Source organism: Neovison vison, chromosome 13, assembly GCF_020171115.1.
Source record: "Neovison vison isolate M4711 chromosome 13, ASM_NN_V1, whole genome shotgun sequence".
Classification (NCBI taxonomy): domain Eukaryota; kingdom Metazoa; phylum Chordata; class Mammalia; order Carnivora; family Mustelidae; genus Neogale; species Neogale vison.
Window position 1 is genome coordinate 78,033,565 of NC_058103.1, and position 15,191 is coordinate 78,048,755.

General features: G+C 37.7%; 1 protein-coding gene across 4 annotated transcripts in view; it reads left to right on the forward strand.

The window, feature by feature from the left end:
* The window catches only part of ATP8B4 (ATPase phospholipid transporting 8B4 (putative)), a 278,437-nt gene that overhangs the window by 57,444 nt on the left and 205,802 nt on the right, over positions 1 to 15,191 (forward strand). For all 4 annotated transcript variants that reach the window (XM_044230132.1, XM_044230130.1, XM_044230133.1 and 1 more), the window contains exon 3: positions 8,294 to 8,352. In XM_044230132.1, coding sequence (XP_044086067.1) covers positions 8,294 to 8,352 — 59 coding nt within the window. The remainder of the gene's footprint in view (positions 1 to 8,293; positions 8,353 to 15,191) is intronic.

Sequence of the window (15,191 nt, forward strand, 5' to 3'; positions counted from 1 at the left end):
AGCATGGCATTCAATAACAGAGTCCTCTTCTTCCTCTCCTTGACCTCTGAATACAGACACACAGCAATTTGCATTTTCCCAGCGAACTCTGCACAGTGCCATTTAACATCTCCTGATACCCCAAATCTCTTTCACACTGCTTTCATAAGAAGGCAGCTCAGTATTTGAAATCTGGTTGTATTGCATGATCTTGTGAGGACTTATTTTCCTCATTTATAAAATGGAACTGATAATAGCATATACCTTTTGGTACCTGGATTGTTCTGAGGAATAATGAAATAAAGTATGCAAAACAGTTCTCATAGTATCTAGTTTTTAACCAGTGCTCAATACATGCTAGCTGCTATTATTAACATTATATTGTGATAATTCTTAACTCTATAGTTGTGGAATCTATACTTACAGAAAGCAATATACCACAGACTTATATGAAGATTTTATCGATTTTTACTTGTAATTTATGTAATCTAATTCGTGCATGGTGGAAGAAGAATGAACTAGTTAAAAATTTTTATGTTTTTTTGTGAAGCTATAGTAAGCCATGGGAGGAATAGAGCTTCCAATAAATCAAATTTTCCAAATATCTGGACCTGATGAGCAAATTGGCTCAGCCAAGAGGAAAACAAACTCAAGGCTTTTTAGTATTTGTTTGAATCCCCTAACTCTGTTTCCAAGCTCTTTTGTCAGGACAAGAATAAAAAAAAATTTGTGGGAAGATTTTTCTCTTTTGCTTCAATTCTCTTTAGTTTGCTGTTCAAATGTCAATAAGTCCCAGCAGCTGCAGGTCACCACTGGGTTTCAATAGGAAACCCCGATTTAGGACACATATTTTTCAATTGTATCAGAATGTGCTTTTGGAGTCAAATCAGGAAATCTTGGAGGGTGGGGGAACTCTTTTCTTTAAAGCTCTCCCCACTCATTGTTCTTTCCTCATGTCTTTAATGAATTGCTTTGGCTCCCAACCACGAGACCAGATTGTGAAGAATGAAAGAAAATACAGAAAGGAAAAAGCTTAAGTTATTGATTTGGCTTGAGGGTATTTTTTTGAGACTTTTGACCCAACCCAAAAAAACCAACAACCCCAAACCCCAAATGACAATCCATGTTTGGAGACATTCTTCAGCTTTTGGATTGGGACCAACCTTGTTGAGGAAGTACAAGTTCCTGTCATCAGGGTTTATACAGAGCCCCCAGATTTTTTGTGGTGCTTCATCATTTCATGATTTTGGGGATATAAAGCCAATTGCCTGAAGACTGTCTCCCAAACCACATTTGGTGAAGGACAAAATGCTCTGGATTTAATTGAAGAAAGACAGTTGTGTTCATTAATTAGGAATTTGTACTTGCTGTGATCACTTATGGGTCCAATGGAGGCCTCCTAAATCTTCCTTCTTACTCTTGGTCTTCTAACAGAGCTACTGAATTCACCGACTAGTCTTAAATATTAAGGTGTTGGGAGTTGTTCATAGAAAAACTAAGAGAAAAAAAGACATAGAAGCCTGCTGGAAATAGAAGCTGGATCTTGTCTAAATTATTATAGTATGAAGGAGAAGAGCCCAGATTAGGGGTTGGGTGTTGCCTCCAACAACTTGGGGAAGAATCAATGGGTATTTGCCAGTTTCCACTAAGAATATTCAGAAAATTAGAAAATTACTTCAGATCTGTTTGAGAAATAATAATACAAGCAAATTTAAGACTATCCAAATTTGGGTGATTTTTTTCTCACTTACTTGCTATTTTTGTTTTTTTTTTGTTTTTTTTTAGAAAAATGGTTTTTTAAATTATTTTTTTCTGTTTGCAATGTGCTTTCCATGTACTTTCTTATATAATGATGTCAACACAAAGTGGCATTATTTTTCTGAGGAACTACAGATAAGGGGAGGTCATGAGTTAAAACATGCTTACATGCATAGTTGGTAGAAGGAAGATCTCTGGCCTCTGGCTTAAAGATCCAGACCTCCTCCTCTTCTATGCATGCTTGGTCATCAAATTCTCGTTTTTATGGGTCCCAAAAGTCTTGGTAACAAAGAACAACATCTCAACTGAGGTTAAAAATTTCCCGCAGGGTTGTGTTACATCCCTCCCGTCTTTCAAACTTGTGTTTTAGTGATTGGATGACACTTGGATTTTTTTTTTAAACTTTTTAATAAAGATTTTTATTTGAGAATGAGATAGTGAAAGAGAGAGAAAACATGAGCAGGGGAAAGGGCAGAGGAAGAAGGAGATGCTAACATTGGACTTGATCTCAGGACCCTGAGATCTTGTCCTGGGATCTTGACCTGAGCTAAAGGTAGATGCTTAACCAATTGAGCCACCCACGTGCCCCAACACTTGGATGTTTTTGATGAAACTCTTTCTTCCAAATGGAAAGACAAGCATATGTACACACATAAGTGGATGTGGTTTTATTATCTGAAACCTATCATCTGCAGGATCAGATAATTATTGTAGGGAGGGATGGGGTAGACTACCTGTCATTTATCCTAAAACTAAGGTTACTCTTTTTGGTAAATGTTTCCTACCATTTAACTGTTTTCTAAATGACCACTTCATAAAATAAATGAGGTATCCTTGTTTAGTTATCTTGGATAAGGTAACAGTAATCATATGGCTCAAAGATAAGCCTTCTAGGAGTGCTTCGTTGATCTTTTATTTGATTGAGGCAGGCATCAAATTATGCAGGCCTTTGAGTTTTGGAAAGTGGAGGCTACTTCCATATTCTTGTATGAAGGAGGTCTTCGTGGGTTTAATTACCTATTTTTTACTATGCCTATTTTTCTGTATTCTAGAGTAGATTCAAAATAAGTGTCTAAGACAATTCTACCTCTGCTAATGGCTCTTCTCCTTACTTGTTGAAATGATGAAGGACAGCTTCCTATTTAGGTAAATGTCTTTGTTAGGCTCCTCAGCAATCACAAAGGAAAGTTAACACTATTACCAGCTTGATTTTCTGTCCCAAGAATTTGTACTCGGCTAGCAACACAGCATAGCAGTTCTTCAGGTATTTTTCAGGAATTTCTATCTGAAACTCAGTCATTTAGCATTTAGCACAAGTGCAGGTGAGAGAAATAATAATGAAGGTGATTTATGGAAGGATTTGCAGTTTATTTATTCACCTAAATATCCTAAAATACATACCTGAATTTAATCAGCTAGGTAGAGACTGAGTACGAAACCCTAGCATTGGCTCCTCTGAATTGTGTTTGGAATGAGATCTCTAGAATTTTTACAAAACACAGCTCTTAAAAGCGCATTTTATGTTCTTTGTATCAAACAATAACTTCCTTATGAGGACTTCTCAGAGAAATTATTGTTTGAGCCAAGAATTAATACATAATTGTACTTTTCCTGAGAAACTGGTTCATTTTTGCTGTATAGGCTGTGAAATAAATGGAAATAAACAAGACTTTCCTTTTTCTGTAGAATTTGTGGCTCACTTAGAACAGGTATGTAGGTGATCACATCAGGTATTTTATTTTCATTGTTGACTTTAGTTGGTCATCATCCTTGCTTCTATATCTTCTTTGACTCCCTTTATTTTTAACATTTAAACTATTACCCTGTTTTACATTCTTGAGTCATTGTTTTGGAGATGATCTTGTATGTAAACACTCTTGGATGTCTGAAAAAGTGTTCTTATTGCTCCTTCACACTTGATTGATTATTTGGCTGAGTATAGAATTCTGAGCTCAAACATATTTTTCCTTAAAACTAGAAGGCATCAGTTCAATGTCTTCTATCCTCCTTTCTCCTGATGAGAATTTTCATGTTAGTCCAATTCTTAGGTCTTTAGGGCTAACCATTTTTTTTTCTCTTCTGAAATGTTAAAATACTTTATTCGTCTTTGGAGCTCAAAATTTTGTAGATAACCGTGGGTTCCTTTTCATTCATCCTGATTGGGTCTTGGTGGCTTTTTCACTTTGAAGACATAGCTCTTACTCTGGTGCAGGAACATTTTCTTCTGTTTATTTGATTATTTCTATTTAGCCATTGTTTATGTACCCTTCTTGTAAGTGTTCTTTTTCACATCTTCCTCCTCTTTGTCATTTTGCTATGTATTTTAAGAGCTTTCTTCAGGGGACACCTGGGTGGCTCAGTTGGTTAAGCAGCTGCCTTCGGCTCAGGTCATGATCCCAGCGTCCTGGGCTCGAGTCCCACATCGGGCTCCTTGCTCGGCGGGGAGCCTGCTTCTCCCTCTGCCTCTGCCTGCCTCTCTGTCTGCCTGTGCTCGCTCTCTCTCCCTCTATCTCTGACAAATAAATAAATAAAATCTTTAAAAAAAAAAAAGAGCTTTCTTCAGTTTTGTTTTTCATTCTGTCTATCCTACCTATTTTTCCATTACTTAGTTTTAATTTCCAGGAACTCTATCTTGTGTTATCTTTGTTCCTATCAGCTTGTTCTTGCTTCATGAATGCCATGTCTTGAATAACTTCAAGGTACTAATCAGCATAAAAACTATTTTCCCCATCCATTTTCAGTATTATCTCTTCTTCTTGAATCGTTGTCTTTTGTGGTATTGAGTTTTCTCAGACATCTGCTGGCTTACAGTTATTGGTTTGTGTTTACATAAGAGGGCTGTTGCAAAGGTCTTTCCCCTGGCTAGCCTTTTCCCTTAAACTGGAAGGCTGGTGATGTTGCCAGCTCGCAGGGAGGTTTTTCTGTATGTCTTAGATTTTTCTCACTGATATAGCAGAATACCATAAACTGGGTGACTTATTAACAACAAATCTATTTATCACGGTCTGGAGATTGGGAAGTCCGAGATCAAGGAGTCAATGCATCTGGTGTCTGGTGAGAGCCTGGTTTCTGGTTCATAGATGGCTGTCTTCTTGCTGTGTCCTCACATGATGCAAGGGGCAGGGGACTCTCTGGGACCTCTTTTATAAGGGCACTAATCCCACTCATGAGGGCTCTACCCTCATAACCTAATCACTCCCAAAGGCACTCAAATATCATCTCATTGGAAATGTTCCAACAGAGAAATTTTGGGGGACCATAAACATTCAGTCTATAGCCTGGCAAATTCCACAGCTGCCTCAGTAAGGCAGGGTTTACTAGGACCTGAGTCTCCCGTAGCTGATGTAGAGGTTTAGAACTTCTTCTTTCTTAGATCTGAACACCCATTCTTGGTTTCCTCCCTAGGCATGTTGCCTAATCTCTTTAATGAGCAAGGGTAGGAGTATTTGGGGGGCCCAGCTAGCTCAATTTTCTTTAATTATTCTGGTGATACTCCAAAACTAGAACGCACAGATAATTTATCTTCTAAGCCAAGACACCTTTGAAAGTGAGAAGTTATTTTGTCAAGACAACACGCATAAACTGGTACTGTCACCCTATCCGTAACACATTTTAAACCTTTGTATTTATTGACTGAATTTGGAACTTCTCTGGGGCTTCACTGGGAATTTTTAAAATTTATGAACATCTGCTAGCTTCTACTCTTGTTTTCCAGCACTGTTATGTTTTTATTCTTTTAAAGAACATATTGCTGTTATTTTAGTGAGACCTGGATGGGAAGTGAGGTAGAAGGACATACTTGCTTGCTCTCTTAAACTGGAAGGTCTTTGAACTTCACTGTAAACATATGCTGGCTCACTATATTTTATACATCCTGTGTATCACTTTACTTCTTTTTGGAACCACACAAATTTATTGATAACAGTTATGTAACAGTGAGCTTACTCTAGTAGATCCTAAATCTCCTGGTGGGTACTTTTCTTTCAGTATTCTCATAGCTGGAAGAGTCCTGCAATGCCAATGAAATGTTGAGCATTAAGTCATTGAACCTCTGAGCAATTATCAATGGGAGTTGTTTATGGAGGATTCATTTTTAGCTTCCCTTCCTTATAGGATGTGACTTATTGCCAAGAGGGGTTTCTATCCCCTCACCCACTGTCCTAGCACATGGAAGATTGTTAGTTCTTGGCTTAGCATAGTTAAGTTAAAGGCAGAAATCTGTAGGGATGTAGAACAAAGCCAGAATGTTGCAGAGCTTAGTGAGGGGATAGGAAATATGCCATAGTTTATTAATAAAGACTCTGTTCAGAAGGACTGTACCTACTGGAAGTGCAGAGCAAAGATTTAATAATGATTTAGAAGCCAAAAGAGGATTTACTGGCTCTAAAAAAGTCTCAAGGGACAACTGCAATGTGGACACCCAGAAGAACATTCAAACTTTCCTAGTATAGAAATTACTCTTCTGGCCGCTTTGGGAAAGGGTTATAGTTCTTGGGGAGGGTGGTTACATGGAGACATTAGACAGGAGTCAAGATTCTGGTTTTTGGAGTGAGTAAAATTAGCTGCAGAACTATAGAATTCTATCCCTGGATGTGCTTTGTATAAATGAGAAATTTAAAAATGATCATCATCTGAATGTGTATGATGTAAACTAAAAGCAATTGAATAAATAAAAATTAACATATCCAAGTTTTGACTTATAGCTAAAGCTAATCTTTACATTATAAGCAGGATGCTAGGTGGGCCAGGTTGACCTTTGCGCTGCAGAAGAGTCCTCCCAACCTTCACCCTTCCAATAACATCGGTTGTTTTCCTCTTAGCAGTTTTACTATGCCTGCGTTAAGGTAGGAATGTTTATAAACAAATTGTCCAAGCTTCTTAAGTACCCTCACCCTCCAAAATACCATTTTGGGTTTTGATATTTTTGCTTTTTGTTAGGGGTCCAGTAAGAAGGTGAGGAATGTATCTTTATAGCCAAGGTTAGAAATATCTCATTTGAGGGATGCTTGGTTACGAGGCTGCTTCTGCGTGAGTTTTGGATTTCAGAGTTGTATATGTTAGGGGCAAGCCCACTCAGTGTGGTTAGTTAGCTGTGGCCATCAGTCCAATATCATTCTTATCAGAAATTAGGTGAGCTAGCCTTGAAAACATGAGCAGTCACAGAGAACTGACTTTAATACACAGGTAATACATAGGTAATAGGTAAGAAGAGAGTTATGTAGGTGGATGTCAGACACACATTCTGCAAAGGTAGAAACTCAGCTATAACCAAAGACAGGGTGTCATTTGTCAGAAGCAGTTTTCAGAAGTGAACACAACGTCATACTTGAGACTTGAACCAAAGAGACTGTGGAGACATTAGCATTCCTCTGGGACTTTTAGGAAAAAATAGTCAACTCTTACAAGCCATGGTGCCTGGTGTTTGGAGGATGGTGATGGGGATAAAATATATTCCTTTATTTCTTCCCCTCTTCACCTCCTGCTTCTTGTCCTCTCACTTCTACTTTTAGCTCTTCTTCTCTTTGCTTTCCCCTTGCTCTTCCTTCCCCCATCCCTAATATATGACTCTAAGTTACTTTCTATCCTCCAGTCTTCTTTAATTCTGCGGTTGTATGTACCTTCTCCAAACTTGGACTCTTTTCACTATCCCTATACTTTCTACCATCTATCACTTACCCAGATGGAGAACTGTGAGATTAAGAGAATCCCAGGTGAAATGATCAAGTCACTCATCATGAATGTTCAACATTGACATCTGGTAAATTTTTTGCTGGTCTTCATCCAATAGCTTTCATTTTTCCATCATTACTCCTTTTTCAACTCTGAATTCAGTAAAACGGAGCAAGAACTTGCTACTTCTACTACAAAAATGTATTCTGCTAGTGTTTCTGGGGAGCACTGTCTCTTCTTTCCCTCTGCAAATTTTAATTTATGCACCATCATAATCTTTGAGTTTGTCGTTCTTTTATTTTGTTATTTGTACTGGTGTTTGCATTTGTTTCCCGAAGATATTTTTTAAGCTACTTCCAGCAAAGGGCAAGTTTCCATCTCCTGGCGATGTGCAGTTCCTCTCACTATGCCTGGGTTGTTTAGAAATATCACCTTTGCTCAGTGACCATAAGGTCAGTAACTGCACTGGTCCCTTCTTTATGGTTCTGTTTGGCTATATTGTATTTTTTCACTTTGTAGGGGAAAAAAAAAATCCCTTCCCAGGTGGCGTTTGACTTTGAGCAGCCTTCTCCTTTAGGAACTACTTGGAGTTAAGAGAAAGCGTCTTTGTGGAGCTAAAGGGATGTAGAAATTGGAGACACATAATGTTTTGTTTTATGGCTGGCATCAGAATTACAATGAGACACATTTCAGCTTTCCATTTTGGGACTTTCCAACACATGTTCCAGCATTTAGGCTGGAAAAAACCAATGCCCTTCAAATTCTAAAGGAAAGAATTCTTGAAACCTTGAGACAATCAAAGTAACGTAAGTGATATTAGTTTAATGAGTTATATGTTTCTTTGTGTCAAAAATTTAATTTCAGCCTGATTTCTCTTTCTCTTTAGAAGTGGAACGGATCGTGAAAGCGAATGACCGTGAATATAATGAAAAGTTCCAGTATGCAGTGAGTAAAACATACACAGCGCATACACGCTGGCATGGGTTTTACCTTAAGGACAGTTGAATTCATGCCTTCTAGAACTTTATGACTTCACCAAAAACTTACTATGTTTAGACCCATTTTAGTATCAGGGTCCTATATATTTCTATAAATACAGATTTTAACATTATTTATACACTTATTTTTGTCCTTCAGTAAGAGTGGTTGGTATGCCCTTTAGTATAGGAAGAAGATAAAATTTCTTTCTAAAGAAGTGATGTTTAGTTCATTTTGGTGCTGATTTGGCCACTAGAATACATAGGAAAATATAAACATGGGCCTCTATGGTTACCCTCATGGGTAATTCTTGGTGATAAAAGTGGTGGTATTGGCTGATGGGTGATAAATGGCTTTGGGGGATTTTCTGTAAGTAACTCAGGCTGAATTTGGAGAAGTATGTGTAGGACAGAGTTTCCAGGTCCTGAATGATTGTGTTTATCAAGTGAGAAGTGATGATTAGTTAAAATGTATGGGATTCAAGTTTATACTGCACTACTTTTTAAAAAATTTTAAATGAGGATTTTCTACATTTTTATTAGAAATATTATCTATTAAGTCACTGGCACTGTTCTAGGAACTTGTGACACATTGATGAACAACTTCATGAATTACAGGATGGCCCTCATAAAGAACTTCTCATCTTTCTCATCTTTCTATGACTCAACCTAAGTTGCTACATGGAATCTTTTATAAGCTCTAAGAAAGATAACTAATAGAATTGATTTTGTGGGCCTACTATAAGATTGAGTACAGCAGCACATTTCATGAAAGAAAGTCTCAATTCAAAGGTGGTTTTTATAACTATGAAGGCAGGCAAACTTAGGCAGTATCCATTTAGGCACTAGCAAGATGACAGAGTTTTGCCCAATAGATAATTTTTAGCATTTTGTTCTTATTGGCAGGTATTTCTCATATATGGAGATGGATGCATTGGGCTATTATAGCTTGGTACTATTAAATATTCAGCAAACGTAGCTAACAATTCCTCTTTTCGCATACTGTGCTAATCATCTAATTATAATTTGTTGATTAATGAAAGTTTTCTGACAAAGAATTAGTATGCTGGCTCTTTGACAGATTTCTCATTATAAAATAATATATTAGAACTCTGATTTTCTTTGTTAATCTTATAAGCTTGGTTAACAGAAGTCTGCCCTTGAGAGAAGGAATCCTTCTCAGGAGGGTAATGAACATGTTTCTTAGCCTTAAAGAATGAGACTAAAATTCCTCATGGTTATTAATGCCACTTTGTGTGGCTTTTAGTTATTTGGCTTCTCTCATCATCATCAGAATTGGCCCCATGCCTTTATATCCCTTCTATAGCTAGTCCTTTAACTGTAGAGGATGACTCTTGAAAGCCATGACCACCAAACCCCAAGTCAGAGGACTAGACATGTGTATATTTTAAGACCTTGAGGAAAACAGTAATAAGTAACCTGCTATGGGGCAATTATGCATTTAAGTATATGGCTGTGTTTACTTGTTTTCTAGTGTGTAACAAGTATTTTCATTCTGTGAGTAGTAACTCTATAAGGAAAGCCATACTTTCTTTGCCTTTGTGAGACCATACAGATTTTTATTAGTTATTTTTACCCAATTTATGAAGTATTTCAAACTTACAGAGCAGAATAGGAAATGACACCTGTATGCCTACCACTAAGATTAAATAGATGTTAACAGTTGGCCATGATGGTTTCAGATCACCAATGATACAGAGATGGTTTTCTTTTGAGCTTTCATGATATTGAACAAAAGCACACAGATTTGTGGCTGCAGCTGTGTTTTCTCTTGAGTTTCCTAACAACAAAACGATAGAACAATATTTTATGGCTGTAGCAGATCAAATAAGCAGTTTGGTCTCTAAGAAACAACCTTTCAAGGAAAGGACAAAGTGCATTATGAGCTGGCAAAACCAAGAAGGACAGGAGTTGAGAAAGGGAGGCTGCAGAGCAGAGAGGGGCCCAGGTATCCTTGTTCTATTAATTACTGCTATGGCTCAAGGATGAGGAAGGCCTCCATAAATGGGCATGGGTCCCCAGTAGACAAAGCTGATATTGTCTTGATTTGGGAACTCCCAACTGGATGGCTGTCCATATGGTGAACTGTGGGGCCATTCTCAGTCCTAGTCTATTTGGCTACGAGTTGGGGGTGATACAAGTACTAATTTCATAGAGTTGTTGTAAGGATTAAAGTAGAGTAACACACAATGACCCTATGAGCTTTCTGTGTGGAGATGGGACTATGTCTGGTTTTAAGGCTTTTAAACCACTTGCTATATGGAATATATTTGTAAGAAAGGTGAAATCCTAGTGCCTTTTGCTTAACCTCGCCCAGCTTTAAAGGACTGTTATACCAAATGGAAGTAGATTTGAAGAGACCTCAAAACTTGGAATGCTAACAATTGAAAAAACAATATTCCCACTTAAACATTAAAAAGGAGTGGGAATAAACTGAAATTTTTTACGAAAAAGATACAAGGATAACTGGTGAAGTCCCCCCATATGTCATAGAAAGAGTGTTTTAGGATAAAATAGACCATAGTTTGAAACCTTTCTCATTTGCTAACTTGTGAACTCAATTTGCTTCTAATTATCAGTTATTTCATCTGTGAAATAGGGTATTTCCTCATAGGACCATTTATTAAAGATTATGTAAAATATTTGATAATAGTAAGACTAGCAAATATACCTGCATATATACATATCTCTTGCTGCGCACCAGGCCCTGTGCTAAACATTTTATATAGATTTTTCTCTTAAAATTAACAAGGTGGTGGGCAAGTAGTCACAACAAATGATTGATTCCCTATGAAGCATCAGATAGAATAAGATAGTGGTAATAGCAATGTTAGGAAGACGCTGAAAAATTGGCTAAAGTAGTAGAAGCTGTTTTTGCAGTAAATATGCCGAAAAATTAGCAGTTCTGTGATACTGAAGGTGTTGAAGTTGCTCATGGTGCAAGGGTTAGAGAAACCAGACTAACAGTGTATGTAAATGATTGTGGTTATAGAGACCCCCTCCCAGCCCTGTCAAGTAAGCCATGTGGAAATGAGAATTATTCAAGGAGGTATTTACCTGTACCTCAATACCTTGAGGTAAATACCTCATTTACCTGCTCTGTACAAAGCATTTGACAAGGTTAGGAAATTGACCTGACACTCTTGGCATGGATATTGATGGGTAGATACATGACTAACAGAGACAGTAATAAAGATAGTGGTACTAATAACTAATACACACCTGGAGTACTTACCATATGAAAAGCATTGAGCTAAGCACTCTACTATATTAAACTTATTTAACCTCACCACAATTCTATAAATAAGAGCACTTATATTATCTCAGAGCACTTATATTATCTGTGTGTAAAAACATTGAGACACAGAGATCTTACTCAAGTGACTTGGTAAGGTCACGTAGTTAGATAATGACTCCCATTCTTACAGCTATGTGTCCAGCTACATACCAGGTGTTTGGTTTGCCCAGCTCCATACCAGGCCACAAAACCAAGCAAAATGAAGTGGGTCTCCATTTCCAGAACTAATAGGTGGTGAAGCTGGAATTCTAATTCAGATTGGCCAGATTCCAAAGCATGTTTTTCCCATGATGCCATGCTGTTGTTTTGACCAATCCAAAAGTTCCTAAATCTCTTCTCCTTTTCCTCACATATCTACTTATAAAATATTTGTACTCTGGAGACAAAGGCAAATAAAGCAGATAAAAAATTTTACAAATGGGAGTCTGAGAATGACCTTAAATCTTACCCTTAGCATTTGTAAATGAGAACTTGGGAGAAAAATTTACACAAAGCTCAGATAAATGGTGTGATTTCCATAAGCCCTAAGCCTGGCCAAGCAAACGTTTCTGTTTGAAGGCTGAAGGAAGGTATTTCAATACCTGGGAACCTTAATTTATTAATGAAGCCTAAAGCTTCAAGGCACGTTATAGGATACAGCATAGGCTTAAAAAATGATCAAAGTGCTTTTAAGAGATAAAGCATTTAGAACATTAACAAAAGGCAAGGTTAATGATTCTAGGTGAAATTAATTGGTAAATTAGACGTGATATTGTGAAAACTGGAAGGTAGAAAACATAAAATTACAAACAGGATTTTGGACTGCTCAGACGTGTACAGCAAAGCAGGACTGGAGAGTGTAGGGAGAGCCGGCCAAGTGCTGGAATTATTATTCTCATTAGAAAGGAGTTCAAAGTTTTCCTGGTTAATAATAGGAATGAATAATGCTAGTAATGAAAACAGTGGTTGCATTAAAATATGTTAATGTTAAAAATGTTAGAAAAATTGTGAAAGTGAGCCAAGCATCCAGACCCATTGTCCCTATTAAAAGGAGTTCAAAGTGAATGGTGGAAGCTGTGAAAACAGTTGTAGTTGTATTAAGATGTGTTGATGTCAAAAAAGTCAGGAAAACGTGTTAGATTAATTATGGCTATTTTCTGATTTTGTTTCAAAATAAAGAAATGACATTGGAAAACATTGGTTTTCCCACTGGTTCTTCTTTCCCTTTTTTAAAAAAGCACAGGCACATACCATCCTCATTCAGTTCTCAAATTCAACAGAATTTGAGAAGGCAGATGAACTCATTTGAGTCATGAGGAAGTTATCCTGCCTCAAACTCAGAAGCTTCAGTCAAGCTGGATGCTTAATATCTATCTGTATGTATTTTATGCACATATGTAGAGTAGAAGTTCCAAAAGATTTTTTTTTTTAACTAAATTGTTGATCCCATTTAGGAATTGCACAGGCTTAGATAAGTTGGTGAAAATGTGACCAAATAGTTTTGCATGCTTATAAAGAAAGACTTCCATCCAAAAATAGCAATTTTGAGGGCGCCTGGGTGGCTCAGTGGGTTAAGCCACTGCCTTCGGCTCAGGTCATGATCTCAGGGTCCTGGGATCGAGTCCTGCATCGGGCTCTCTGCTCAGCAGGGAGCCTGCTTCCTCCTCTCTCTCTCTCTCTGCCTGCCTCTCTGCCTACTTGTGATCTCTCTCTGTCAAATAAGTAAATAAAATCTTTAAAAAAATAGCAATTTTGATACCCTGACTTATTCCTAGAATCTTAAAATGTCTTATCAATATCATGGTTGTTGGATGGAATTTGCTGTTGGTCCTGTGATTTTTTGTGCTTGCTAGAACAATGATGATTTGGATTTTCCAAAGAGTGTTCATTAGTGTGACAACTTGGCTCTCTCAGCTGTTAGTGCTACAATGACATGACCAAGACTTTTTACCAAGGTTTTATATGTTTCCACTTCTTTTTTCTCTTAGGTGGTTAAGAGTGGAGTAGAAAAATATGGCCCACCTTTATTCTGGGTATGTGAGCTTGACTGAGGTTACAAGGACCTCTTTAGGGCCACATTACAGTGGTGTGTCTGTCTGTGTTTCTGAGGCCAGGCTGGTATAACAGTAAAACCTTGTGTTCCTGTATGTAGGAGTGAAACTGAAGGTTCACTGTCCATTCCCCACCCCCCACCCCAAGGTTTATTTATTTATTTGAGAGGGAGAGAGAGAGGGTACATGGGCACTCATGTGCGGGACAGTGGGGTGGGGCAGATGGGGAGGGAGAAAGAGAATCTCAAGCAGACTCTCCTCTGAGCATGGAGCCTGATGGGGGCTTGATCCCATGACACTCGAGATCATGACCTGAGCTGAAACTAAGAGTCAGATGCTTAAATGACTGAGCCACAGAGGTGCCCCTGTTTGTTTTTATAGAAATAAAAATGACTTTCAAAATTCAATATACTCACAATGTGCATGCTCTAAGCCAGAAGCATGCATGTTTGTTGACTGACTTACTTTCCAAAGAAGATTTGAGGCTGTGTACAAGAAGAATATAAAGCTCAAAGGCATTAACATACACAAGGAAACTGGTATGGAATGAGTAAGTCACAGCGATGAAAGGTACTACATAGGGAATTTGATCAGTGGAGTTATAACGGGATTGTATGATGACAGATGGGAACTACACTTGTGGTAAGCATAGTGTAACCTATAGAGTTGTCAAATCACTGTGTTGTACACCTGAAACTAATGTAACATTTTGTGTCAACTATACTTCAATTGAAAAAATGAGGAAATTGAGATGAGCAGGCTGTTTTTGTGGGTCTCAAAGTACCTGCCAGAAGGCCTTAAATGCTTAGAATGCCAGTGCATTTAATTTAATTTAATTTAATTTAATGCTGCTGGCATTACCAGGATAGGGGATATAGGTTCTGCTCTCTACCTGAGCATATATGATCTACTCAAGGACAGAAGGCTAACCCATAAGAGCAAACTTGGTAATAGGTAACAAGAAAAAGTAATACTAAGTCCTAATGGTGTGATGTGGTTTGTAAATGTTAGGGAAAGTGTTTGAGGAAGTCTTGCCAGAAAAAATGGGAATTGATGTGAGCCTTGTTTGTATGTCAACATTAGAAAAGGGAGAAATGAGCAAAGTCCCATAGTTGGACTAATTGAGGGTGAGGGGTTTGTCATAGGAAATTATTCTTCAGGTAGGTGAGATTATTCAAAAAAATTTGAGTATGAGGTAATAGGCTCTCAGGAGTTGAGGAGTCACAAAGTGAAAAAAGAATTTTGTTTGCCTTCCAGATAAAATAGACTAGATATCCAAATGGGGATGCCCAGGTAATACAGAAAATAACTGGGTGGGCTTACAGCTGTAGAATAGGGATATCAGTTAGAGGAAGATGCTTAAAGCTAGGAAAAAAGTAGAATTTGTTGAGGAATGATGGCTGACCTGTGTGGTATGGGGGTAGAAACCACATTTACTTAGGGGTGGGGAGAACCCAA